The 27,561-nt window shown below is 35.8% G+C and overlaps 1 protein-coding gene across 1 annotated transcript in view; it reads left to right on the top strand.

Moving 5' to 3' along the window:
* Positions 1-27,561, top strand: part of COL28A1 (collagen type XXVIII alpha 1 chain) — a 158,693-nt gene that overhangs the window by 45,262 nt on the left and 85,870 nt on the right. Inside the window, exons 12-18 of the mRNA XM_069462091.1 lie at positions 1,232-1,300; positions 2,427-2,495; positions 11,351-11,419; positions 13,843-13,911; positions 20,841-20,909; positions 23,821-23,889; positions 24,972-25,040. Coding sequence (XP_069318192.1) covers positions 1,232-1,300; positions 2,427-2,495; positions 11,351-11,419; positions 13,843-13,911; positions 20,841-20,909; positions 23,821-23,889; positions 24,972-25,040 — 483 coding nt within the window. The remainder of the gene's footprint in view (positions 1-1,231; positions 1,301-2,426; positions 2,496-11,350; positions 11,420-13,842; positions 13,912-20,840; positions 20,910-23,820; positions 23,890-24,971; positions 25,041-27,561) is intronic.

Genomic DNA, 27,561 nt, shown 5'->3' on the forward strand with positions numbered 1-27,561 from the left:
ATAGAAAAATCACCTAGAATCAATAGGCACTCTCCTTCCCCCTAGCAACATGCCACAGGACCAGATTCCTGAGAGAACTGCAGGGCTGCATCTCTGTGAATGATAACGAGATGTGAGTTTGGGCAGGCCAGGTAACCTCTCTGGGACTCAGGTTCCTCACCTGTGAAATGTACAGGCTTGAGTGCAAGGGTCTCATCCAGTTCTAAAAAGCCTTAATTCTGTTGTGGGCCTGCCATACAGTACGCTGTATTAAATTGAAAATGTTCTGGCCTCTAGCAATGGAAATCTTGACTAATAGTGGTTTAAATCATAAGAACTCTTGCTATCGAGTAAACAAAATGTTTGAAGGTAGATACATAGTCCAGGACTGGATGAGTAGCTCAGTGAGGTTATCCAGGAGCCAGGCTCTTTTCAATTTTTTTCTGTGTTGTCCTCTTCAACTGCTGGCTTTCATCCTAGCAATTGCTGACTCGTAGTCATAACATAATTATCACATCTGCGTGTAGGAAAGACGAGGCAGAGTCAAAAAGTTTCTTCTTTGTATCCAGTAAGGTCTCTCACATTTCATTGGTCAGAATTGAGCCACATGACCAACCCAGACCAATCAGTGACAAAGGGAAAGGAGGCTCTAACCTTGCGTTAGACCAATTGTCATTCATCCCACATCTCTGAGAGCAAAGAGCAGCTGCCACTCACCTGACCAGAGCAGAGTTCTGTCGGCAGGGAAGCAAGGCAGGGAGAGGATAGCCCCTGGGTGGGAAGCAAAATGTGTCTGCCAGAGCACTTAATAAAGATTTGTGAATGAATGAGTGAGGGCTGCACTATGACTTTTATGGATCCTGAAAACTTTTGCCTGTGTGGGCCCCTTCTTCCATAAAAAAATATTAAAAACTAAATTTTATGACTGAGTTGACATAAAGGCAAATATAGTCCAGGCTGGATTCATTGTTATAGCATCATTATTATTATGTTTATTTTAAAAATCTGATTAAAAAATTAAAATTGAAACATTTTTGTGTGCTCTTAAAAGTATTGTGGGCCTAGATTTTCTCATAACTGTGCCTAGTAAATAATTTGCCCTGGGTCTGTGTTGTCTTTGCAAATGGATTGTAAACAATTGAGGGCAGGGACTGCTTTTGTTTTGTTCTTGCTCTCAAAGCAACATTATACATCTAAGAGCTGCTCAGTAAGCACTATGGAGTTGACCTAACGTTGCTGTTTCTTCCTCTAGGGTGAGCCAGGTCCTCCTGGTCCTTATGGTCCTCCAGGAGCTCCTGGGATTGGACAGCAAGGCATTAAGGTAAAGATACTCATCTCTTTGCCCATTGGTAACTACTGAATTTATTGTAGGGGATGGGGTAGCTGTGATTTGAATTCTCTTCAGTCTAACCCTCATAGATACAAGGAGGCTTCCCGCAGAAGCTACTTATATTGCGTGCTTGGATACTGCAATGCCCTCTTCAGTGGGAGTTAGCACAAGAATAATCAATGAATTTTTTGATTTGGTTGCAATGAAAGATTTGCTTGTCTACAAATACCCACCCTCTCACCAGTGTACATGTAATTCTGTTAAATTTTCATGGACTTTAAACATTCACATGCAAATATGTTATTTGGAAGTGAAATACTTTAACATATCAACTATTGCCACTCACGTTAAATAAACACAAAGGGGCAGAAACCAGAAGGATCATGGCGCTGAAAAAGTAAATATTGACAGAGGTTTTTAGAGAACTAGAAGAGACAGAACAGCCATCCTGAAGTGCTCTGCATCATGCAGGATATAACAGAGCGTAAGTGCTTATCTTGAATGGCTTTTCTATGTGGTTAAGACAATCAGACTTTGATGCAGGACTAAAACAGAGAGCAATACAAAACAGTGTACTTTAAATGTAATCAAGTGTCACCATGTGTAGCATTTCAAAAATAAGCACATGGAGACTACAGGGAACGTGGAGTTTATATGGGCAGAGTTATTGCAGAAGGGTTCTGAAGGAGATCAAGTATGAAACAGAGCTTAGAGGAGGTGAAATGGGACAGAGCGTGGACACAGAGGGGGAGACATTCCAGGACGGTGGCAAGGGGGCAGGGCGTGGTGCATGCACTGTTGGCTTGGTCATCTCAGTTTGCAAAATGAATTGCCACACAGTCTGTCTTGCCAATTCCTATACAATAATATGTAAAAGCTGAGAGTGCTGTATTGCATTTAGACAAGAAGAGATGGTGAACATTTTAGAATAATTTGCTAACCTAAATTCATCTAAATTCAAGTCAATTCTCCTCCTCCAGAATTTTTAAAATCTTTATGAATATGAAAAGTTTGACTATTATGCTATTTATCCTTTTGAAATCTCCAGAGTATTTTGTGATATGTTTATTCATTATTTGAAAACTGAAACTTTCATTCTATTATTTCTTTCTCTTAGGGAGAAAGAGGCCAAGAAGGAAGACTAGGCGCTCCGGGACCAATTGGAGTTGGTGAGCCTGGACAGCCGGTAAGTAGCAAAAATTCTAGATGGAATAAAAAGGATGAATATAGTTTTTATTTGTTGTTTCTGGTTAAAATATATGATCAAATTAATCTACCTTATATCTTTATGAACAATAGATGACAATAAACATGCAAGGACCAAATCCAAGTGTTATTTTTCACAACACTTGAAATAGGATGACATATATTTATATATATACATATGTATACATGTATTATATATATGAGGTTTACAACTGGCTCCCTCTCGCTGTCATCTCTTATAAGATTAATCAGCTTGTACAAAAAGAAAAGAGCTCTCATGTGTCAAAATTTCTTAGGATCTGGATTCAGGCCTAATGTTTATACTTTGTAGTTGACTTTCCTGTAACCATGAGAAAATCACTGAGAATAAGGACCTTGCTCATTATCTGATCCATGAGTGTGCTCTAAAGCTGGGATTGATAGTGATAGACAGATAATACCTGTGTTATTCACAACTTCTGCCTTATCTAGCTTTGAAGTTTGCTATTGTTGGAAGTGAAAAAAGTTTCTGTCAAAAGACATCTGGAGAGGAAGTGAATAAAACATGATTATTCTGGTATAAGAAGCTTCTTAGCTTTTCAAATAATCATTTTGTCATTAGGAAAAACAGTAGCTGACTCACTGAGGTACAAGCAAAAACAACCACCTGTGGATAGTTGGTTTCCCAATTTGGCTTTACGTTTCACAGTTCCTCACATGTACTAACAGAAACGTGTGCTTCCTTACTGTCCTGTGAGTGAAGTGGCAGCATGTGGTTTGGAGCTTAGGTTTTTCACTAATTCACAAAACACAGCATTATCTGGAGGAAAAATATACTAGGTTAATTATCTAGAGACCAGTGATCTAGAGACTCAGTTTTCACTCACTAGATGGTATCCTTAAAAGTAAACCACTGCAAAAGACTTAGAATTATGGGGGAATAAAGTAAACCACTAACTTCTCTGAGTCTCTATTTTGGTTATATATTACTCCATAACAAACTACGTCAACACTTAGCACGTTAAAACAACAATTTGTTATTTCTCGTGATTCCATGGGTTGACTGGGGAGTTTTGCATAACGTGAAGTTAGATGGACTGCTAGAATGTCTGGAATGTTAAAAATGGCCTTACTCACATGGCTGGCAGTTTGGTGCTGGCTGTTGTCTGGGAGTTTATCTGGGGTTGTTGCCCAGATACCTCAGTTCTCCCTTTCGTGTGTGGTTGCTTGGGCTTCCTCACAACTTGGCAGCTTGAATCCAAGCAGGAGTGTTCCAACAGGCAGAAACCATTCGTCATGTAAGGCTCAGCCTCAGTAATTACACAGCAACATTTCTGTAATACAGTTGGCTAAAATAAGTATAGAATCATCTTAGATTTGAGTGCAGTAGGAAAAGACTTCACTTCTCTATAAAAAATTCAAAGAACTTGCAGATATTCAGCATAATCTCAAATTTTAACTTCTGTAAAATTAAAAGATTGAGTTCTCTCTAGGACTATGATTTTCAGAGCTGGAAACATTGAACCAAAGTTCTAAAAATGTCAGGGAAATAAGTCACAACTTTTTTAATCTTTAATATTAAGAAAAACTGATGGGTGTTTTATTCAAAGAACTTTGTGTTTTGCTATTATTTAAACCTTCCAAACTCAATAATGAACTTAAGAATGAGTTTCACTTATTTATTAAAGTTCTTAAAATGTTTTTATATTTAAATAATGAAGTACTTTAAACATACTGAAAAATACAGAGAATGATTGAAGAAACTTTCACCAGGTAGACAAATCTACCTGCTAAATTTGCTACACTTGCTTTAGATTTTCTTTAAAACTTACAAAACATTATGGATACAGTAAAGTCTCCATAATCTCTTTCAGAAAATAGAAGAGGAAGTAACATTTACCTGCTTATTTTATGAGGCCAGTTTTCCCCTGATACCAAAGCAGAGCAGTAACAATACATAAAAATAAAAATACAGACAAATATCCCTTATGAATATAGACACAAAAATCCTTAAAAATACATTGACAAATAGAATTTAGTTATATATAACAATAATTACACAGCATGATCAAGTAGGGTTTATTTCATGGATGCAAGGCTGGTTTAACAATTAAAAATCAATCATTGGCCAGGCGTGGTGGCTTACTCCTGTAATCCTAGCACTCTGGGAGGCCGAGGAGGATCGCTCGAGGTCAGGAGTTCGAGACCAGCCTGAGCAAGAGCGAGACCCTGTCTCTACTAAAAATAGAAAGAAATTAGCTGGACAACTAAAAATATATGAAAAAATTAGCCGAGCATGGTGGTGCATGCCTGTAGTCCCAGCTACTCGGGAGGCTGAGGCAGGAGGATTGCTTGAGCCCAGGAGTTTGAGGTTGCTGTGAGCTAGGCTGATGCCATGACACTCCAGCTCGGGCAACAGAGCGAGACTCTGTCTCAAAAAAAAAAAAAAAAAAAAATCAATCATTGGAATATAACATATTAATAGGCTAAAGAAGAAAGATTACATGATCATATCAAAAGATACAGGAGAGCATTTGGCAAAACTCAAAACTCTCATCAAGCTAATAAAACCCTGATTAAAACTCTTAGAAACCTGGAAATAGAGGGGAACTTTCTCAACTTCTACAAAAAATATATAGCTAACATTATACTTAATGGTGAAAAATTGAGTGCTTCCCTCTAATATCAGGAACAAGACAAGAATGTCTGCTCTAACTAATCTTATTCAATGTATCAATAGTACTGGAAGTCCTAGTCAGCACAATAAGGCAAGAAAAGGAAATACAAGGCATTACGATAAAAAGGAAGAAATAAAACTGTCCCTATTTGCAGATGACATGATGGTCTTCATAGAAAGTCCCCAGAGATCCATAAAAAACCCTCCTAGAATTAACAAGTAAATTAGCAAGGTCACAGGATATAAGATAAACATTACAAAACCATTTTTATTTCTATATACTAGCAATGAGCACATAGAAACTAAAAAGCATAATACCATTTATAATTGCTAAAAAAAGAAAAATACTTGGATATAAATCTAATAAGAAATGTATAGGACTTATGTAAAACTACAAAATACTGATGAAAAAAATCAAAGAATATTTAATACACTGAGAGACATGTTCGTGGATTGGAAGGCTCAACATTAGAAAGATGTCAATTCTCCCTAAACTCATATAAAGTTTTAATACAGGTCTTTACAATATTCCAGCAAGATTTATTTTATAGATAAGGACAGGATTATTTTTAAATTTACATGAGCTGGGTGCAGTGGCTCATGCCTATAATCCCAGCACTTTGGGAAGCCAAGGTGGGAGGATTGCTTGAGTCCAGGAGTTTGAGATCAGCCTGAGCAACATAGTGAGACCCTGTCTCTAAAAAAAAAAAAATAGACTGGTGGCACACGCCTGTAGTCTCAGCTACTCGTGAGGCTGAGGCAGGAGGATTACTTGAGCCCAGGAATTCAAGTGTATATTTAGCTCTGATTGGGGACCTGCACTCCAGCCTGGGTAACAGAGCAAGACCCTGTCTCTAAAAGAAAGAAACAAATAAAATTATATGGAAAGGCATGGGATCTAGAATAGATAAAACAATTTTGAGAAGGAATAATAAACTTGGAGAAATCACACTACCTGGGCTTAAGACTTATTGTATAGCTACAGTAATCAAGACTGTGTGGTGTTGACAGGTTATAGAAACATGATCAATGGAACAGAATCCAAGACACAGATCCACACAAGTGTAGCCAACTGATTTTTGACAAAGGTGCAAAAGGAATCCAATGGAGGAAGCATAGTCTTTTCAACAAATAATGCTGGGGCAATTGGATACACGAAAAATGAACCTCAGCCTAAGTTTCACACCTTATACAAAAATTAACTCAAAATGGACCATAGATTCAAATGCAAAATGTAAAAACTATAAAACTTTTGGAATAAAACATAGGAGAAAACCTTTGGGATCTAGGGCTTGATGATTTCTTAGACTTAATCCAAAAGAAAAAAAATTAATTGGGCTTCATCAAAGTGGAAAGGTTTGCTCTGTAAAAGACTTTATTAAGAGGCTAAAAAGGACATAACCCCTTTGGCTAAAATGTCATCAATATTTCCACTCACTCCTGAAAAATACACTGACTATAGAAGGCCTTGACTCCAATCATCTCTACTACTTTCATAGTATTATTCTCTGTTAACTTAGTTGTACCTTATTTTCATCCCACTAAAATTATTTATTATTGTTGTTTTAATTTTTTCAGTCAGTATTTATTTAGTTTTACCCATATGTTTACCAATTTCTTGGCTCGCCATAGCTTCTCGAATTTCTCTATTCTTTTTGGCTTCTTTCTTTCTTTTTTTAAGAAATACATCTTTTAGAAGTTGTTTTCAGTGAAAGTATATTAGTACTAAACATTTTTGGTCTGATAAACCCATCATAAATAAAAAATATAATAAGTTGAAAATACATTTAATGCTGGCAACACAGAAGATGATCCCTGACTTGCAATGGTTTGATTTATGATTTTTTAAATTTACAGTGGTGCGAAAGTGATACAAATTCAATAGAAATGTAGCCCCATTGTAAGTCATAAGGAGCTCCTTGACTTACCATGGGGCTATATCCTGATAAATCCATTGTAAAGTCTAAAAATTGTAAGTCAAACCATCCTGTCACAAGTCAGGGACCATCTGTATAACTTTGAAGTTCCTACCTTTATGTCAGAAGTTCAGTTCTAATTTTCTCATTTTCCATTGGGCGAGCCAACATCTTAACAAAGACAAACAAAGAGTAACAACTCTTAACAAAGAGTAACAACTCTTTTCCTCTCTAGATTTACTAGACTTATTCCCACCACAGAAACACACTTTTCTCTACAGAATAGCTACAGTACCAGCTTAGATGCTTACCATTCAAGTTTTCAATTCTCTTTCTTTGAACCTTGTGATTTCTGTTATTTTCTTTGGGCTCTGCTATGCCTTTAAAAGTCATTTTAGGATGGGCACAGTGGCTCACACCTGTAATCCTAGCACTCTGGGAAGCTGGGGCAGTGGTGGGAACAAAATTGATTGAGGCCAGGAGTTCGAGACCAGCTTGAGCAATATAGCAAGATCTTGTCGCCAATAAATAAATAAATACAAAAATTAACTGGGCATGCTGGTGTGCACCTGTGGTCCCAGTCACTCAGGAGGCTGAGCAGAAGGATCACTTGAACCCAGGAGTTTGAGGTTGCAGTGAGCTATGATAATGCCACTATACACTAGCCTAGGTAACAGAGCGTGACCATGTCTCAAAAAAAATTGATTTTAAAGAAAAAAATATTACTTGTCTTTCTAACTGTAGCTAGAGAGTTTTAACAATATTTCCAGAACATAAAATTCTTATTTGTTTGCTTGTTTTCCAAGCCACGTAGTAGTGCTGTGAAGTTTTGTGATTTAAGTGGATTTAGTTGGAATGTAAAATCATAACAAAGGTGGGAAAGATCCTAAATAATGTATCAAAATGTTGCACCAAAATTCATTGTAAAAAATCAACAGTGTGAATTTTTGAATTATTTAGGGTGACAAAAGTTCTGCTTACAGTCTCTACTTTTGTTTCTTTGCCTGAATCATTGCAAGCGGTTTTGGGTTGAGTACTACACTGCTTTCATTCCTGGACTAATATAAATCTGCTGATAGATGGAATTAATATTCTAGTTCCAAGACGTAACTTTGAACTGTCAGCTATCATCTTTATGTGATCACCCCTAGCTTTGTGCTGATCTGGTAGATGTAACTGATTCATGAAAAATAAATTGGTTAAGACTCTTAGAGTGATCTGTTTTTTGTGTAAGGTCATCCAGAGCAATAACCCCTGAAGGAGAACTATAATTGCTTTGAGGTTGAAAAATAAAGTAGATGGCACTGTTTGAAGACAATGGACAATTTTTGCTATTATTTAGCATATTTATCTTTAATGCTTGCCATGTATATTGGAACCACTTTTCTTGATTATTAACATTATTGAGATTATTAAGGAAAGTAATAAAATAAATATAATGGATAATCATATTTTATTTCAATGTCTTAAATAAAGCATTTCACTAATCAGACCCTGTTAACTGATAATTAGGACCCTCCACTATTTTTTTAATTAGAGGTGTTCATTAGAAGCCAAGTAAATATGCCATAGTTGCAACTGGTTCTCATGGCCTTTGAAAGGACACTGATTTTTTTTTTTTTATAGAAGCATGTGTGTCTTTTAAAAGTGATCCTTTTATACTGTCTTAATAAATTAAAACTATAGCTCATTTAACCCAAGTATCTGCTATTTCTCTTCTCTGGTTAATAATCATCTTCCATCCTGACTGTTTAATTGGAAAAACTGAGACTATACTGATGGTGTAGAATGTTACTATGACCATTTAGGGTAATTAAACTTTGGATCACTGTTTTTTAAATTCCCCTAAGTGATTGTCCATGAGCATTAACTCTGTTCTCGGCAGCTGTAAGCACACGGCTCCTTAAAGCCTCCATTATTTTCACTTTCACCTTAGCTCGTGTAGTCTGGAGATGCAGAGGAAGGAATATTAAGTGTTTATTCTGTGCAGCTTGCCTCTCTCCACATTGTTTGATTTAAACCATTCACTATGAGACTGCCTTATTTGGAAAAAAAAAAATTCCGTAAAAGGACATTCTGAGCAACAGCAGGACTCAAATAAAATAATTTTGATAATAATAGTAGATATTTATTGGATGTTTAATAGGTAAGAAGAGCTTTACATTTCTCTGACTTAATCCTTACATTGACACTCGTGGTTGAGGGAGATAACTGTGATCTCATTCTGAGGAGGATGCTGAGCTTTCGAGAGACTGGATTACCTGTTTAATATCAAACTGCTAACATGTAGCATAGCTGGGATTTGAAACTCGGTCCAAATGACACCAAAATCTGCTTTTAACTATCATGTAATACTGTAAACTCTGTGAGACAGGGAGCAGTTCTGTCCGCTGTTCCTAGAACCTAGCACAGTGCCTTCCACCTACTAGCCATTTGGTAAATATTTGTTGAATGAATAAAAAAAAGACTTCCTTATGTTTAAGGTAAATTCTGTTTTTTCATTTGTCATATCACTAGGGAAGAAGAGTAATTTGTCAATATTTTCTCTGTTATAGTATGTGATGTTAGCTTGGCACTTTTTGGTTTAGTTTGCAATCTAGTTTTCATGCTCATATTTATTATTTCCCTGGCTAATTGCTTTGCCATTAAAGTAAGCTGTCATGGATATTAGTGCTTTGATTAAGGTCTTGGGATGTTAAAAGCTAGGTTTCCAATAAGCACTGCAATTTAAGTTGAATTAGAGGTTAGCTTTTTCTTTTAATTAAAGTCTTTACTAAATCAGTTATGCATAAATACTAAAGAAGATGGTCTCCTAAAATATGCAAAATTAGGGAAAGGCAAAAAAATTAAACACATTAGCTATTTTTCTGATGGATCTATAACTATGATCAGTCACTGATGGGTATAATGCTCCACTGTAGTTCTGCTAACAGGCTTGAGCAGAAAGCATCTCTTAAGTCACCCTGGATTACTGCATATTAAGCCCAAAGATGATTCAGAGTGTCTGCAGTGTGCTGGCTTGGGGGCTTGTGGGAGACTCAGTAGACTTTGTTCCATTGTAGGTTTACTTCCCTGGCAAGTGAACCTTAATTATCTGTTTAGATCCATTAGAGGAAAAGCTCCAGTTTGTTCTTCTAAGATTCTTATTGTTAGTCCCTGTTCTGCTTTTTTGCCTTCTGGCCAAGAAGAAAAAGAGGGAAAAATTGTCACCTTTTCAATTTCTGGTTTAAATGAAAACCTCACTATTATTGTCTTTAATTTTTCAATTAGTACATTTCTGCCAGTGCATTTCAAAGCCTGAGGCTGTGTTGTTTTTCTAAACTTATGTGAGAAGTCCTCTCCTTTCCCAGTGCCTTTCTGAAAAATAGTCATATGCACTTTTTAATTTTAATCATTGATATTGAAAACTATGTTTCCTCTTAATGATCCTATCAAGATTCCAATTTTCACATAAAACTGCCAGTGGGCTCAACCGGTTCCTGAAATAATTCAAATTTTAATCCAAATTTATCAAGAGAGAAATTAAAACACATGTAAATAGCATTTCATACTTTACAACAGCTGTGTGGTGATTTCTTCTCAGGGCTCCCCTGATAATTAAATCATTAAATCACTCTGCATCCTTCTCCAGCCCACACAGTCCTAGAGTTTTAGTCTTTCCTCATAGAATTTATTCCTTAATCCTCATTCTGAAGCATCACTTAATTTCCATTTTCCTTTAATTTGAGAACACTCGAAAAGAACATCTTATGCCGGTCAAATGGAATGGGTATCTAATACTATGGAATGTTATTCTTCACAGCTTTACAATTCTTCTCATCAGTATAGGGCTTACTGGAAGGATTCTCACTTCAGTGAGATTTAAATAGAACAACAGTCATCCCCCAGAATCCATGGGGAACTGGTTCCAGGACCTCTGTGGATACCAAAATCCATAGATGCTCAAGTCCCTTAAATAAAATGGCATTTTTGCCCATAGCTATGCACATCCTTCTGTATACTTAAAATCATCTCTAGATTACTTTATAATACCTAACACAATGGAAATCCTATGGAAATTGTTGTTATATTGTATTATTTAGGGAATATAAGAAAAAAAAGTCTGTACATGTTCAGTACAGATCCAACCATCCATTTTTTTGATCCGTGTGAACTGAAATATAACCATTCTCTTGCTTCCTCTCTTCTCCTTTCCATCTGTCCTCCTACCATTCTGTCTGTCTTTGTCTCTTCCTGCTTCTCATTTCCTTCTGTCCTAACCAGGGTCCCCGTGGGCCCGAGGGAGCACCAGGAGAGAGGGGCTTACCTGGGGAAGGATTTCCAGGACCAAAGGTAACAATATCTTCTGTACTAGGAAAAAGTGCTTTGTCTTACACGGTCATGAATTGCAAATTTAAAAAATATGTACTAGGCAATTGTTAGAAGTCAAGTATTTTCCTGACCATCTTTATCCATTTAAATGAAGGAATATGTAAACTTCCCCTTAATATAAAAGTATAGTGAAATTTGTAGTTGTGACAGATTCCCACTTCAAGTAATTACTATATATGAAATTAGAAAAATTTCTTAAAGTAGTTTGTAGCCATTAAACCACAGTGATGAATACCAATCTTTATGCCCAGAAGTTGTCACCGAGTGTGGTTATGGCAATGCTTTGCTCACAGCTTTATAAAACACAGGTAAGAAACCAATCTGTAATAGTATTGCTATCAATATAATGAGAAAGGAAATTTTACCACAAGGAACAAAATGTTATGAAAGACCTACCTTTTACCTGGAAATTGAGAATTTAAAGTTTCTTACTGCTTTCCACATATAATTCTTGGAGCTCAAGTTCTACACCAGGTTTGGCAAACATTTTCTGTAAAGGGCCAGCCAGCAAATATTTTGGGCTTTGTGAGCCATATGGTATCTGTTGCAACTATTTAACTCTGCTGTTGTAGCTTGAAAGCAGCCATAAACAATGTATAAATGAATGAGTGTGGCTGTTCCAATAAAACTGTATTTACCAAAAACAGGCAGTGGGCTGCCTTTGGCCAATGGGCCATAGTTCACTATCTCCGTATCTAGGCAGTTTACCCACAACCTATGCCACATTTGTCAAAGGCTACACAGGAAATGTTTTCCCCAAATACTTTGGGCAGCATCAACAAAAATTCAGAGTAAATAAAGATTAACATTTTGGAGTCCTTCTTGATTAATTTCCCAACTCTTTCCTCCAAACATGCACATGTGTGCACACACATACTTCTCAGAGAACCACATGCTGCTTTCTAAGTGTCTAAGACTTTCCACATCAGTCACTCCATCAGGTCACTAAGATATGACCTTTTTAGCATGGCCTCATGCTGTAAAAGTGCATCTCATTCTTAGCCTCTTCCACCTTGCTCAATGTTCAATTACCTATGAGAAGCCTAAATCTCAACTAGAGCGAAAGCAATGAAAACAAAAAATTCATACTAAGTTGTGAGTGACTGCTGGGTTGAATTTTAAAAAAGGCCCTTGTTATCTAACAAATTTTAATTTGTCATAATAATGGAAATAACATGTTGGATAAAGGGACATTACTAATGCCCTTGAGTAACCAAAGTATCACTATCAGAAGACAAAGGTTAGCAATTTGACACTATTATCACAGAAAGCTTTATGTAATGATATATAGTTTCTTAAAAAATTTTTTTGGCATATAATAAATTTTTTTTCATGTGTAGCCCAAACAGTGTGGAAGATTCAAATAGCCCAAATTATTTCTCTTTATAATCTGTTTTTTTTAAATAAAGAAACGAATATATGAACCACTAAGAAGAATATTTCAGGGCATGTCTTAGAGACAGTTCAACATATCTTTATATATTATATAAAGTATGATACAATGATATACTCTTGTATATAATAAACCAAGGGCACTGCATTGACCTCCAGCTCATCAAAGAAAGAACACATCCTGTTTGGTGGTGTTTTAAGATCAAGCATATGTGATTATACTCTGTGTTAATGGTCAGAAGAACCTACTAGTCAGAATACTTCATTCCCCAACTGGTTAGACCCATGGGTGTTTTCTAAATGTGCTACTTGTGGCTAATTTGCAAATGTTCTTTGGTTTTACTCTTGGTTCTAATAAATTTATTAAATGAATGCCATTTCTGATGGATCACATGCTTTACTTTTCATGCAAATGTGTAAAGTGTTATGGCTTCATTGATGTTAAGACCAGATCTAGTCACATAGGTCATGTGACTGTGGAAGTATATCCAAGAAGATTTACCATGAATTCTTTTAAACCTAAATTTTCAGTGAATTTTTACACATTTGTATACAAAATATTTAGTAAGTAATCCAATTCTAGCAAGTATTAGTCCATATACTAATAGTATGAGAGACAAACTGTCCTTATGTGATGGATCCAGTTTAAACAATGTGGAAAAGGAGGCTTGATCTGGCTGATCGTACTATGTACTCGATTAGCTATCTCATTTTCAAATATTTATGTTTAGATTATAAATTGAGCTCTTTTCGAACATCAGTGATCCTGCATATATGTTCTGCTTGAACAGACTCCTTCCTGTTTACATGTTATGACTCATTATTTTTACAAGTTGAAAATCTTAGAGTCAGAATTACCTATCTGCAGTGAGTGGAGAATTTGTATGCTTGATTTAAAAAATCAGTTTGAAGTATAATTCATAATAATTATTACATAAATTTTAAAGTCCTGATTTTTGGTAGTCACTGATATCCCTCCCATGTACTTTCAGGGTGAAAAAGGTTCTGAAGGACCAATTGGCCCACAAGGATTACAAGGCCTGTCAATCAAAGGGGACAAGGTACTGTATACAGGGTGTACAAAGAAACAATTCCAATAAAAGTATTTCTGTCATTATTCTTTATATATGTACATTTTTGAACTGTATACATGACAACTATGCCACACAGGTATCTAGTTGACTATAAATCTATTATATGAAAGGTATATTATTATGTAGGATGAACTATGATCTGAGAAATCCCATTATTTACATTTATAGAAATATTTTACTTATTTGGGTCCTGACATCCTGTGGCTTCAACAATCAGCAAAGCAGCTTTGAACCAAACATTATCAAAAGACACCTCTTCTTAGTAAAGAAAATAGTTGTTAAAAATATACTGACTTTACCCTATTCCAGAAGAGCTTATCCATTCTTAGGCTCTCATTCAAAAATATTACCTTAAAACGGGGTTAAAAAAAGAGAACTCACTTAAGGAAACTAGTGTTGATGCCCTCCAGCAAGGACCAAAAGGAATCCACCTATAGTAGAACAAAGGTTCATTGACTCACTACACAGAGGGAGACCACATACCATGGGGAACCTATAGTGACTCAGGAAAAAGATGAAATACAAGATATTTCATAGAATTTGGGCTTGTGTTGGATGATTTGGGGGAGTGTTCAAGAAAGCAAGGGTTGGCTCTAGATTTGGATGCTATCAGGAAGTGGGGATAATTTTGAATATTTTAAGGAATCTCATCTAGAAGTTGGGAAAAATGGAGTCAGGCAGAGTCGGGGTGGGGAAGCTTTTCATATTGGAAGCCTTCATTAATTTAGCTGTAATCAAATAAGGCTGCATACAAGAAACTTCCATTAGATATATTTAAAAATTTATATTATTTTGTAAAAATCTAACTGCTATGTACTTAATAATTTCAAAAAATGAAAATTATTTGTTAATTTTAAAGTTAACTTACCTTTTAGTGACTTTGTTGTGTCTGCTTTTTGTTAGAAAGCATTTGAAAATTTGGTTGTAGCATGGAGGTCCCCAGTTTCAGTTGATCCTCTAGATGCGTATCAGTCATCTGTGACCTTAAGGGCATCTTGATTTGGGTTGGGTAGGACAATGTCGATTTGCAGAAGTAAGTGGTTGAAAAGCAAGAAAGCATTTTTTGAGCATGTTGCCGAAGGCGTGGGTATTCTACTGCATTTTTCCATGTTTCAATCGGATCTTTCTTAGCATCAAACAATAACTTTAAAATGTCATCTACTGAGAGCTCAATCAATTCGATCTGTAGTTCTTTAGGTGCCTTGATGATATCAACTAGGTGAGGCTGAAATGCTAATTTGAGTGTGATCTCATGATTCTCAAAGTCAGTGAAACTTTCATTATATTCTTCAATTAATAGGTCTATAACAGCTGCATATTCTTCAAATGATTCGCATATATCATCGTGCTCATTAGTGACCTTTGCTAAGTGGGGAAAATGGTCAATCGAAATCTCCTACTGAAATATTTTGAAAAAAGATAGCTTTTTCAAAAGGCTTGGATTTTTTTTTTTTTTTTTTGCCACATATCATTTATAGACTTAGTTTTACCTTGCAAAGAAATACTCAAGTCATTTGAATTTGACATATCACACAGAAATGCTGCATTCCTATAGAGATCTCCTTTCAATAATTCACATTGCTGATTCCGTTCTTCGTAAAATTTAGCTATCTGTTTTTGCAGATAATTTTGGCCAGCACCTGTCCCTGTGATAGTCAGTGCACTTCAGAATGATAATGGCAAATCCATACTGAGTACCTCATTGTTCACCTTTAGCATGTTACCAACTGATGATGCCATGTTGCATTTGCATGAATATAGTTAACAATACTCATAACTTGTTGCAAAGTGTCATTTAAAGTGTTAGCTTTAGTATAGAGATTTTGCTGATGCAAGATACAATGAAAAGAAATGAGTACATCTGGATCTGTTAATACTTTTTAAATCTATGCGATAAACCCCTCATGTTTTCCTGTCATGGAGGGAACTCCATCTGTACATACACTCATGAAATTTACCAAATTCAGTCCAACTTGATGACATTTATCTTGAAAGTTGTTGAAGATATCTATTCCTCATGTTCTGTTCATAAGAGTGCACAAAGCAAGTAACTCTCTTCATAGCAAAGAAAATCTGTTATGACCTGAAGTATAAAACCTGTGCTGAGTCAGTAGTATCGGTTGATTTATCCAAAGCAATTGAGTAATATATATTTTACTTTTGAAGTATTGCATGAAGTTATTCTGTTAAGCTGAAGGCTGATTCATGCTGTCGATCAAGTTGGGTTCTCCCTGAAAGGCAGTCATTTGTATTTTGAAATGTTATTGGAGTCTAAGCACCCTACAACTTCAACGATGCATTCTTTCCCAATTTCTACATCACTAAATGGCTTCCCTTTTCCCAAGTATATAAGCTACCATATAAGTTGTTTCAGTGGCATTATTTCCAAGTCTTATTACTGCTTGAAAGAGTTGTCTTTGCTTTTGTTTTTCATCTTTTAATTTCTGCAATACAACCTTTGTGATTCTCCCTCTAATTTAAAATATTTATGGTTCTTATGAGTGTTATAATGCTGATGAACATTGAATTACTTTAATGTTGATATTGCAGTATCATAAAGCAAGCAAATTATCTTTAGCAGAAAGAAGATAATATTGTAATTCCTAATCCTCATTAAAAAATCTGTTTTTTTCCTTCAGTGTTCTCTTGGTTTTCTTTGACATGATAAGCTATTAAGCAGACAGAATTAAAAAATACTGTTGAGCTGTGCAACTGTTCACAAATTCCACTTCAAACAGAAACACAGTGCACCATTGTCAAAAGCTGATAACGGGCCGGGCGCGGTGGCTCACGCTTGTAATCCTAGCACTCTGGGAGGCCGAGGCGGGTGGATTGTTTGAGCTCAGGAGTTCGAGACCAGCCTGAGCAAGAGCGAGACCCCGTCTCTACTAAAAATAGAAAGAAATTATCTGGCCAACTATAATATATATAGAAAAAATTAGCCGGGCATGGTGGCGCATGCCTGTAGTCCCAGCTACTCGGGAGGCTGAGGCAGTAGGATCGTTTCAGCCCAGGAGTTTGAGGTTGCTGTGAGCTAGGCTGATGCCACGGCACTCACTCTAGCCCGGGCAACAAAGCGAGACTCTGTCTCAAAAAAAAAAAAAAAAAAAAAAAAAAAGCTGATAACGTACTTGATCCCCATAAACTCTCCCCAACCAGCCTCATGCAGTCAGGTGGGGGAAGTTAGAACTAAATCATGAGCACAGCAGCCATCGATTTAGCCCTCATGGCTTACTACTAACATTCTAATTGTGTAGTTCAATCTGGCAGGATTATTTCATTGAAAATTATTTTTTTCTCTGTTATTTTAAATATGTTCATTTTAGAAATAAAATAAAAATATAAAAGAGGAACAAAAATGTTCTAATAAAAATAAAATGACTTGTTCTGTAAAATTTGCCCCTGGCTGATTCATAATTGGTAAAGAAGTAGCAGTCACTCATTTTTGTCAATATCAAAGGATGTTTGACCATTTGGAGGGTTTGGACAGTATTTGTTGTTTTTGTCTGTGCTCAGACATGATTGTGGAGTGGTCTTGCATTTTTCTTGGTCCATCACAGTCATGAAGTGGCCTTATCTGATGTTGATGATCTGTTAAACTATCTATGTTCAGCACCACAGCCTGCTGCCAGGGTCAGGTCAGCCCCTGGCTGTCAGGGGTTGCTTTTCTTTTTCTCATTAGTTATTCATGGTCTTTAAAATAGCTGCAAGTTATACCAGATTATAAATGGGATCAGGCTAGTGATAGAAACTACTGGAGACCAATAAGGCCTTAAAGAGCAGTGGAAATGAAGCTGCCAGAGGGGGAGGGGATATAAGAAATATGTCCCAAATGGAGACCTCGCATCAGCTGGGAGTCATTTATATGTCAACCTTGAAGCATATCATTATCATATATTATATTAGAATAACAATTGATATTCATGATTATTTCAAGTGTTGGGCTTCAATCTTGAATGACTTACTCTCTTTATGTACTGGTAGTTATCTCTTCGGGCTGTCTATGTCTAAATAGCAAAGATAATGATAAATAGTGAGTTATATAAATTTTGGATGTAATACAATTCTTCGTTTACATCATTCAGCTCTGGTTGTAACTGCAGCTCCAAAATACTCCAAAAAATATGTAAGATGTTCTTTGTTCCCTTGGAGCAGTGAGAACTGGGTACAATGGAACCATTGTTTTATGAGTTCAGTAAGTTAACTTTTTCAGGTGGTGTTGTGACATGGTGCTTACATTTTTACATCTGGAGCTCATGCAAAGAAAACACTTTAAAATATCAGGACATTATCACATAGCACAGCTTTTGTCTGCTGTTCCCTTACCAAATCAGTACCATTTCCCTTTTTCCTTCCTCCTTTCTTCATTTTGTTATTCTTTTACATATAACATTAGATTCAGAGACTTTGGTGTCTGAGATTCAAGTGGTAAGATAAACTTCCCTATGTTAAGGGCTCTAATATATATATAATTGATACAAAACAAAGAAGTAGTTATGAGAAAGATATTTAAGGTGTAAATAACACTGCAAAAAAGGGGCTCTCTCTTATGTGTTTATTGAATATTTGCAGAATAGTGGTTATGAGTTGGGTTCTGGAGTCACAGACTGGACTTGAGTCTCACCTTTGCCTTCTGACACTTGTGTGACCTGGGGTGAGTTATTTAAGCTCATCTGGAAAACAGGGATGCCCCCTTCAGAGAGCATTGTGAGGATTAAATGAAATAAAGCATGAAAAGCATTTAGCACAATGGCTAATAATTCATCTCTGATTCAGAACTTGACTCTATTATGTTTTCCTTCCACCATGTTTATTTAGACCAATGGTTGATACAAATGAAACACTGAAAAGCATATTCCAGGGCATATCTTAATGCGGGTTCTATATACTTTAATATTGTATAAAGTTTGATCTAATGATATGTTTTTGTTCATAAAAATATGTATTCAGCCCAGACATTGGCAAACTATGAGCCTGGCCGCCTGTTTTTGTAAATAAGATGTTATTGGAACACAGGCACACCTGTTCATTTATACATTGTCTGTAGCTACTTTTGCACTACCAAAACAGCATTGATCAATTATGCAAGAGATGTTATTATGGCTATGAAGCCAAAAATATTTACTATCCAACTGCTTAAGAACAAGTTTTATAACCCCAACGTAGTCTAAATACAATTGCCATTACATTAAGTGTCTTAAGCATGTTGCCCAATGCAATGGTCCACTCTCAGCTGTCAACTTACTTGACCTACCAGTAGCATTTGACAGAAGAATCCCTCAGCTTCCTGAAACACTCTCTTCTCTTAGTCTCCCTGGCTACTCTTTCTCAGTCTCCACTGCTGTGGCTTCTTCATCTCTCTGACCTCTAAATGGGGTACTTAAAGGGCTCTGTCCTTGGCCCTTCTCTTTTTTTCTATCTACTTGGCAAATTCATTCAATCATGACTTTAAATACCTGACTGAGGGCTCCCAACCAGCCCAGATCTCTGCTACCTACTTGGTATCTCCACTTATATGTCCATTCTAGGCATCTCAAACTCGTGTCTAAAACTGAGCTCCTGATATCACCCCCTCCATCCCCACCCTTGCTTCTCTCTCAGGCTTCTCCTTGGCAAGTGACAACTCTATTCTTCCAAGGACCTTGGAGACATCTTAGAGTCCTCTCAATCCAGCAAATCCTGTCGGTTCTACCTTCAAAATACACGAGGGTCTGAGTACTGCCCACCCCCTCTGCTACCAACATGCTGTTACACACCCCCATCATCTCTCACGTAGATTTCCCTTCTGTCTATTCTCAGTACAGCTTCTGACTGAGCCTTAAAACTAAGATCTTTGCCTTCTCGGCTAAGTGGATTCTCATCTCCCTGAGAGAAAAGTCCTTACAATGGCCTCAAAGGCCCTGTTGCTTGACCCTGCTGCCATGGTCCTCTGCTTCCATTGTCTACCACTCACTGTTGTGGTCATGGCTGCCCTGCACTGTCTCCTTGCTGTTCTGGAACATGCCAGCAATCATCCTTGCACTGGCTGTTTGCTTTTCCTTCAGGTGTCTACCTGTCTTAATTCTTCTCATCAGTGAGGCCATCCCTGGCCATCTTATCCAAAATTGTCACTGCCTCTCTCCTTCCCTGATTGATTTTTATCTATTCGTCTTGTTTATTATCTTTGGTGTCCCCTAGCAAAATGTAAGCTCTATTGAGAACAGCGATTTTGGGGTGTTTTGGTCACTGTTGTTTCTCCAGTGTTTGGAACAGTTCCTGGCACATATTGGGTACTCAACAAATACTTGTATGAAGACTCAAAGAATGAATGAATGATATTGTTCTTTTTATGGATAACTCTCACTTTATTTTCTCAAATTCATGGATGGAGAAGGTGGGGCTCTTTAATTTTGTTGCATTCATCTGAGATCATTCTTTAATTTTCAAAATGCATTTTAGATACGTTTTGGAGGAAAAATTTGTTTAGAAAATTTTAAAATAGTTTTCATCAGTTTCTCTCAAATCCCAGTTTTCTTGTACCCTATGAATTTTATACTTTTAAATATTTCTGTTATGATCCTAATAGGAAGTGTTTGTGTCATTATAATAACTATTCAGGAATTTTTGGTTGTGAGAAATGATTGATAAGTCCAAGTTGGTGAGCAAGCTGATGCAAATGCTCACCAATTTAGACTAAATAGCAAAAATGTCATTTACTATTTTGGCAAATTTAAACTATCAACTGCTTCAAAGGAATGAAATGGAGTTTTATAATTTTACATGTTGGACTTTTTTTATAATGTAAAGATAGATTTTAATCTAGCCTAATTCCATGTTAGCAAAACATGAAACAATAAGGTTTTATTTTATTTAAAAACTTATTTTATTATTATATTTCTGACTTATTTTCTATACAGGGGGATTTAGGACCTGTGGGGCCCCAAGGACCAATTGGCATGCCTGGAATTGGGAGTCAAGGGGAACAGGTAATTAACGCTTTCTTCCTTTGCTTTCAGTACAGAACATTCTGTCCCAAACTTGGTGTTCACTGAAGGCCAGTCCTGAAAACATCCATGAATATATTTGACAGTCAAATTGCAATGGAGTATAAGTCTAGAAGAAAATGTAGGGAAGGATAAGATGGTTTCATAAGAAAATTTTATGTTTTAGAACTTCCAAAGACAATTTATTAAAAAATAACTTGTGTGTTTCATGATGCTGTGAATTTTAACATTAAAACCTAATTAAGGATAAGAGTTTTGGGATAATATTTTATATTTTTAGTTTCCCTTGGAAGCTATAGTTGATTTACCTGTTTGTTTGTGTATTTTTTTCTCCTTGCAGATTTGTAAGTGATTAAATTCCACTCTCTCCCAATGGAGTAGAGTAGTAGTTCCCACCCTCTAGCCATATACCAATCTAAAAACAAGTATTAAACTTAACCCTAAGACCAGAGGTAACCACTTAATTTATGGGTCACTCTTTCTGGATAGAAGCAAATCACAGATAGGATTTATAAATGACACCAGGCCCCTCTTGGGCAGAAGAAGAAGCTGCTTCCAGAATCTTCTGGTAACTTTAGAAAAAGTTGGGCAATTGTGTTAAATCTAAGTTATGTGAAGATAGTATAACAGTACTATATACTGTTGTTTACCAGATGTTTTTACGTACATAGTCTCATTTAATCAAAATGACCCACAAATCCAGATTTATGGTGAATATCCTCCCGACTAGAAAGTGGCAAGTGAGTTTGATTAAAATGTATGATTCAGATGTGAATAATTCCGTTGCCTAGAGAATGAAGAGTGCTTCCTTTATCTAGGGTAGTGAGAGAAGGGAAAATAAAAAAAGCGGATCATTCCAAATCTCATTGTTGACATTAACTTTGAGTTTATTTCTAACCATCTGCTAATTTATTATTATTATTGTTACTTTTTTGTTAGCCCAAGAAATGGCAAAGTTGGATAGGACTCTTTTTTCCACTTCCTTGCCCTTGGCAGAGGTCCTAGTGTAACGCACTAGGAGGATTAAGGTGCAGAAGAAGCCAAGATAAATCTGTAAATAAATATTTAGATAATAAGAGCTAGATATGTTCTCAAACTTTGTATTATAGTTTATTTGCTGGTTTTAGCAGGGATTATGTTCTGATTCTGGAAGTGGCTGGACAGTGCTGCCATGTCCTGGGTTTTGTGGTGTTCTGGTGCTGAGTTACCACGATGAGGATAAAAATGAGGTTCAAAGACAAATCTGCCTGTGAACGCTGGACCTCCCACCTGTGGCTTCCTGTTGCCTTTAATGCTGGTCCTTGATGGAAGTTGTTTTTCTTCAGCTGTAAAAAAAAATCTAACTTCTTTCATTTTCAATGTTTTTCTTATCCTTAATTTGACATGTTTATCAATTGAACTCTTGTTACATTAGATCTTCCCATTTCTCTTATAAAAATGAATTTTCTCCCTCATCTGCTTATGAAGGAACTTTTGTTTCCAACAACATGTTTACAATATCTCTCAAATGGCCTCCAGATTTTCATTAAATATTAATATTTCGAGTCTTGATCACTTCAGATCTAAAGTGAAATATAAATAAAATATAAATATAAATAACTGCATATACACATGTACATATACATATGTGCACATCCCTTTTTACACCCACAATGTGAAAGAGAAAGTCAAGTGTTTGAACATTCTTCAGTTTGGTGTCTGCTGACTATTGCTTCTTAGAGGTTAGATCAAACCTTCAGTTTATGTATTAATAACATCCTGATACATGTCAATTGGTACAAATAGGATATATGTTTGCCTGCATGTGATAGAGCTATGAAATGGGTAAACAATTTCATAGTTAAGATGTAATTTTATTTCTCTTATTTAAAACTCCAAGGTGTGTGGTGGCTCTATTCATCAGTGTCCTCAGGGGTTCAGACTTCTTCATTCTTGCTAGTCTGCCATCCTGAAGGTGCTTTCCTCATCCCCACGATCCTGGATGGCCACTATATCTTCATTCCAGACACTGGGGAAGGGGAAAAGAGAAGGAGAAGGCATACCTCTTCCTTTAGCATGAACCGGAAATTGCACACATCAGTCCATTCACATCCCATTGGCCAGAATCTAGTCCACATGACCACACCTGGCTGCAGCAAGGACTGAGAAATGTGGTCTTTATTCTAGGCAGCCGTGTGAGCCAGTTAAAATTTTTCTTACTGCGGACGAAGGGAAGAATGCATACTATAGTCCAACTATCACACCCCATTTGACAAACATTTATTGAGTATGAGTAATCTATTGTGGAGTGTGTACTAAATTTTTACTTTAGAGGATTTGAAACTACTCTTATCTAAATGTCTTCTTTTTTTTTTTGTTTACCATATATAATATTTTCTTTTTCTCTTACTATTCCAGATTGTTCTTTATCTTTGGTTTTCAGTAGTTTGGTTATAATAGGTATTTGTATAAATTTTTCTACATTTTTCTATTTCATTGTTTATTGAGCTTCTTAAAAAGACATTTGTCTTTTACCAAATTTGGGAATTTGTTGGCATCAAATGCCTTCCTCTCTGGGAAGTCTCTTCTAGGACTACAATGACATGAATGTTAGACCACTTGGTATTGTCTCCCAGATCCTGGAGTCTCAGTCTATTCTTCAAATCTCCTTTATTTACTGTCTTCATATTGGGCAATATTAATTAAGTTGTATTTCTATTTACTATCTCCTTCATCAGTTCTCCATTTTACTATTTAACCCATATAATAAATTATTTACTAATTTAAAGATATTCATGTTTCAAACATTAAAGTTTCCATTTAGATATTTTCGTTTACAGTTTCCGTTTCTCTGCTGAGAATTTAATGCCTTCAAAATTTCACTGATATTATTTTTCAAAATTTTATTTTAAAGGGAATCCAAGGTCCTGTTGGTCCACCTGGTCCACAAGGGCCCCCAGGACAAGGCTCACCTGGTTCCAAGGTAACTTTCTAAATGAGAGAAGAGTTTAATATACCTACGTTATAATTGCTGTTTTCTGGCCAATGCCAGTGCATTTGGAAGAGAACATATAGAATAAACTTAAAAATCAGAGATCTCTACTTATTGAAAAATGTTACTGATATTCATAGCAATTTAAAAATATGATATATATTCTTTATGCTTTAAGAAACTTTTAGTTACACAGTCTTCATTTTTTTTTATTATTATTGTTGTTATTGTTACTTTTACTTATGAGACTCTATTCCAGCAACTCAAGTAGTAATCTCAGTAGAAAGTACCAGTGATTATGTACTTCTCTGTGTTGGTTAATTTTCATTCTTACCAGGATTCTCACAGTAGATCCAACTACCAAAACCTTAAAGAGATGGTGTCACAAATGACCAAACAAATAAAATTTTTCTGTGAATTTGGGAATCAAATTATCTCCTAAGTTGGAACTATTATTTACCTCTAGAGGAGAAGTATGGCACTTTTATTATTTAACTAACTATCCTTACTTTATGTTGCTTCCAATAATTACTAATCATTGTTAAATACATAAAATACTTCTCTGAGACTATTTGTCTTTGAGCACACCCAGAGCTGTCTATGTGAGCAGCAGCTCAACAGAACACCATTGCTGTCCTTGGGACATTTGACTTGGAACTCATCATTGAAACCACAGGTTGTTTCCTCTGGTTATGATACTGCTCTGGATCTGCAGTCACTTGGCTTCTCATGTGTCAATTTTAGTTTTTCTGGAATGTAACTGCCTACCTTTTCCAGGTTCCCTCCACAGGGGCTCCTTAAAATCAATTTTGAATGTGCAAATCAATTTTAAATTTTTGTCTGACCTATATTTTAAGTCAGACCATATATATATAATATATGTGTATATATTCCATATACCAAATTGGGTGAAAAATCTATCCATCTGAAGGAATTTCAGGAAATATATATATGAATTGAACACATGAAACTGTTTTATCTTACTTTGTTGATATAAGATAGCTCCTAAGAGATTAAAATAGGAATATATTATTATTATTTGCTGCTATATTCAAACACTCTTTCCTTCCTAGGGAGAAGTAGGTCAAATGGGACCTACAGGCCCTAGAGGACCAGTGGGAGTTGGAATACAAGGTCCAAAGGTGAGTTGACCATGCTGCTTAGAAGTGATTTGATAATTTATGTAATATCATATAAGATTTCTTTTATATCCAAATGCAACACAGATCATGCATGTGCCATCTAACTGTATATAACCTCTTTCTTTTAACTTTTTAAATGGGGCTACTACTACCACAAAAGTTATATTTACACGTATGTCTTGCCCAATATTTCTATTGGACGGTGTTACTTTAAAATATATACTCTACTGGAACAGGTATCTTGGTTATCTTGTTTATTAGTGAATCCTCAGCTTTGGGGACATGATAGGTACTCATTAAATACTGTTGAATAAATGTGTTAGTTCTTAGTTTATCCTTCACAATTTCTGTAACTTATTTGAAGTTGTATAGGACCTGGCTAACCATGTTGAGCACTAAACTTCACCATTGTCCTGTTGTCATTGTCATTATTTTTATAAGAATATGAGCATTAGAGGAATATGTAAGATGTAGGTCTAAGAAGAATATATTTGTTACATATATAAACATAAAATTATAAAGGATAAAATGTATTAATATAGTAATAATAGTAGCCATTTTTACATGGTTTTGATGTGTTATACAATATGCTAAGTACTAAGTATGACATGCAAATGAGCATACATATATGTAGTATATACATATGTGTATATATGTATACACACATATTCTTTTATATATATGTCAATTTCAGAGAGGTAACATGCACTATAATAAGGCTCCACAGTTAGACTACCTCAGTTCCACTCTCAGTTTCACCACTTATTACATGTGCAATCTTAAGCTTCTCTTACTTTAAAAAATGAATTATTTTAAATATACTTGCAAATATAGAGAAAATACAAAGAAAAGGTATGTATTCCACAGTCCAGATTTATCAAATGTTAACATTGTGCCATATTGACTCTATGTTTTTTTTTTTTTTAATTTTTTGATATGGGGTCTCGCTCTGTCACCCTGACTAAAGTGCAGTGACATTATCATAGCTCATTGCAGCCTCAAACTCCTGGGCTCAAGTGATCCTCCTGTCTCAGCCTCCTGAGTAGCTGGGACTACAGGCACACACCACCACACCTGGCTATTTTTTTTTCTTTTTTGGTAGAGATAGGGTCTCGCTCTTGCTCAGGCTGGTCTTGAACTCCTGACCTCAAGCAATCCTCCTGCCTCAACCTTCCAGAGTGTTAGGATTACAGGCATGAGCCACGGCGCCTGGCCCTTATCTACTAATTCTATCACTGGTATCTTTTTTTGGGTCAGTTTCCATGGATTACTTTTTCTCAACACAATGGGCTGTATCTTCCAGCTTTTAAAAATGCCTGATAATTTTTGATTAGCTGCCTGACATTGTGAATTTTACCTTTCTAGGTGCTAGATATTTTTGCAGTCCTCTATTTTTGAGCTTTGTTCTTGAATCCTTTTAAGTTACCTGAAAACAGATTGAGCCTTTTGGGTTTTGCTTTTAAGCTTTGTTAGGTAGGACTAGAGCAGCGTTTAGTCTAGGATTAATTTTCCCCTACTACTGAGGCAAGACCCTTTTCAGAACTCTAATCTATGTCTTCAGAATTGTGAGGTTTTCTTTCTTGTCATTGGGAGTAGGCACCATCTGGTCCACTGTCAGTTCTCTCTAATCCTTTAAGTTGGTTCTTTCCCATTTGATGTGTTAGAGAGATATCTGAGCTTTTCCTGGTTTCTTTATCCCTATGCTGTGGCCTGAAAACTTTATTCAGGCAGTAAGCTTGGGGGAAATTGTAGCATTTGATTGAAAGCTTAAGTTTCATCTATATTTCATAGGCAGACTGGTCTATAATGTTAGTTTTCTTGTCATTATATAATTTTTTCTGTCAAAGATTTATAAGCCTCATGAAATAAATTGGGTAGACTTCCTCTTTTTCTGTTTCAGAACTGTTTGTATAAGATAGGGAATACCTGTTCTTCAAAGGTTTAAAAGTTGAGTAAGTCTTGACTGTAAAACCAACTAAGCCTGTGATCTTGGAGAGAGAAGAAGTAGGGACTTTCAATCACTGATTCGATTGATTTAATGGTATCGGTTTATTTGACTTGTCCATTCCTTTTTTATATCACTTATATAATTTATATTTTCTTGCAGTTATCCATTTATTAATGTTTTCCAATATATTTGTTTACAATTGTCACAGAAATTTTCTGTGATTAAAAAAATACTATGTATATAGTTACACTTTATTTCATTCCTAATACCATTTATTGGTGCCTTTTTAAATATTAATCATTCCTGTTAGAGGCTTACTAATTTTTATTAGTTTTTTAACATGTATTACTTTTTAATTTTGTGAATCTTCTTTTTGTTTTCAAGTTTATTATTTTCTTCTCTCATCTTTATCACATCCTCCTATTTATTTTTAGAATTATTGTGTTTTTATTTCCACTAGCTTTTTTAGGTCAGTTAAAATGACTTTCAATTAATTTCAAAAAATTTTTTTGGTATTAATAAATGCAGTAAGGACACTTTTATCCTGCTTGAAAGTACCATGTTTTTTTTTTT

This window comes from Eulemur rufifrons, chromosome 29 (genome assembly GCF_041146395.1).
Source record: "Eulemur rufifrons isolate Redbay chromosome 29, OSU_ERuf_1, whole genome shotgun sequence".
Classification (NCBI taxonomy): Eukaryota; Metazoa; Chordata; class Mammalia; order Primates; family Lemuridae; genus Eulemur; species Eulemur rufifrons.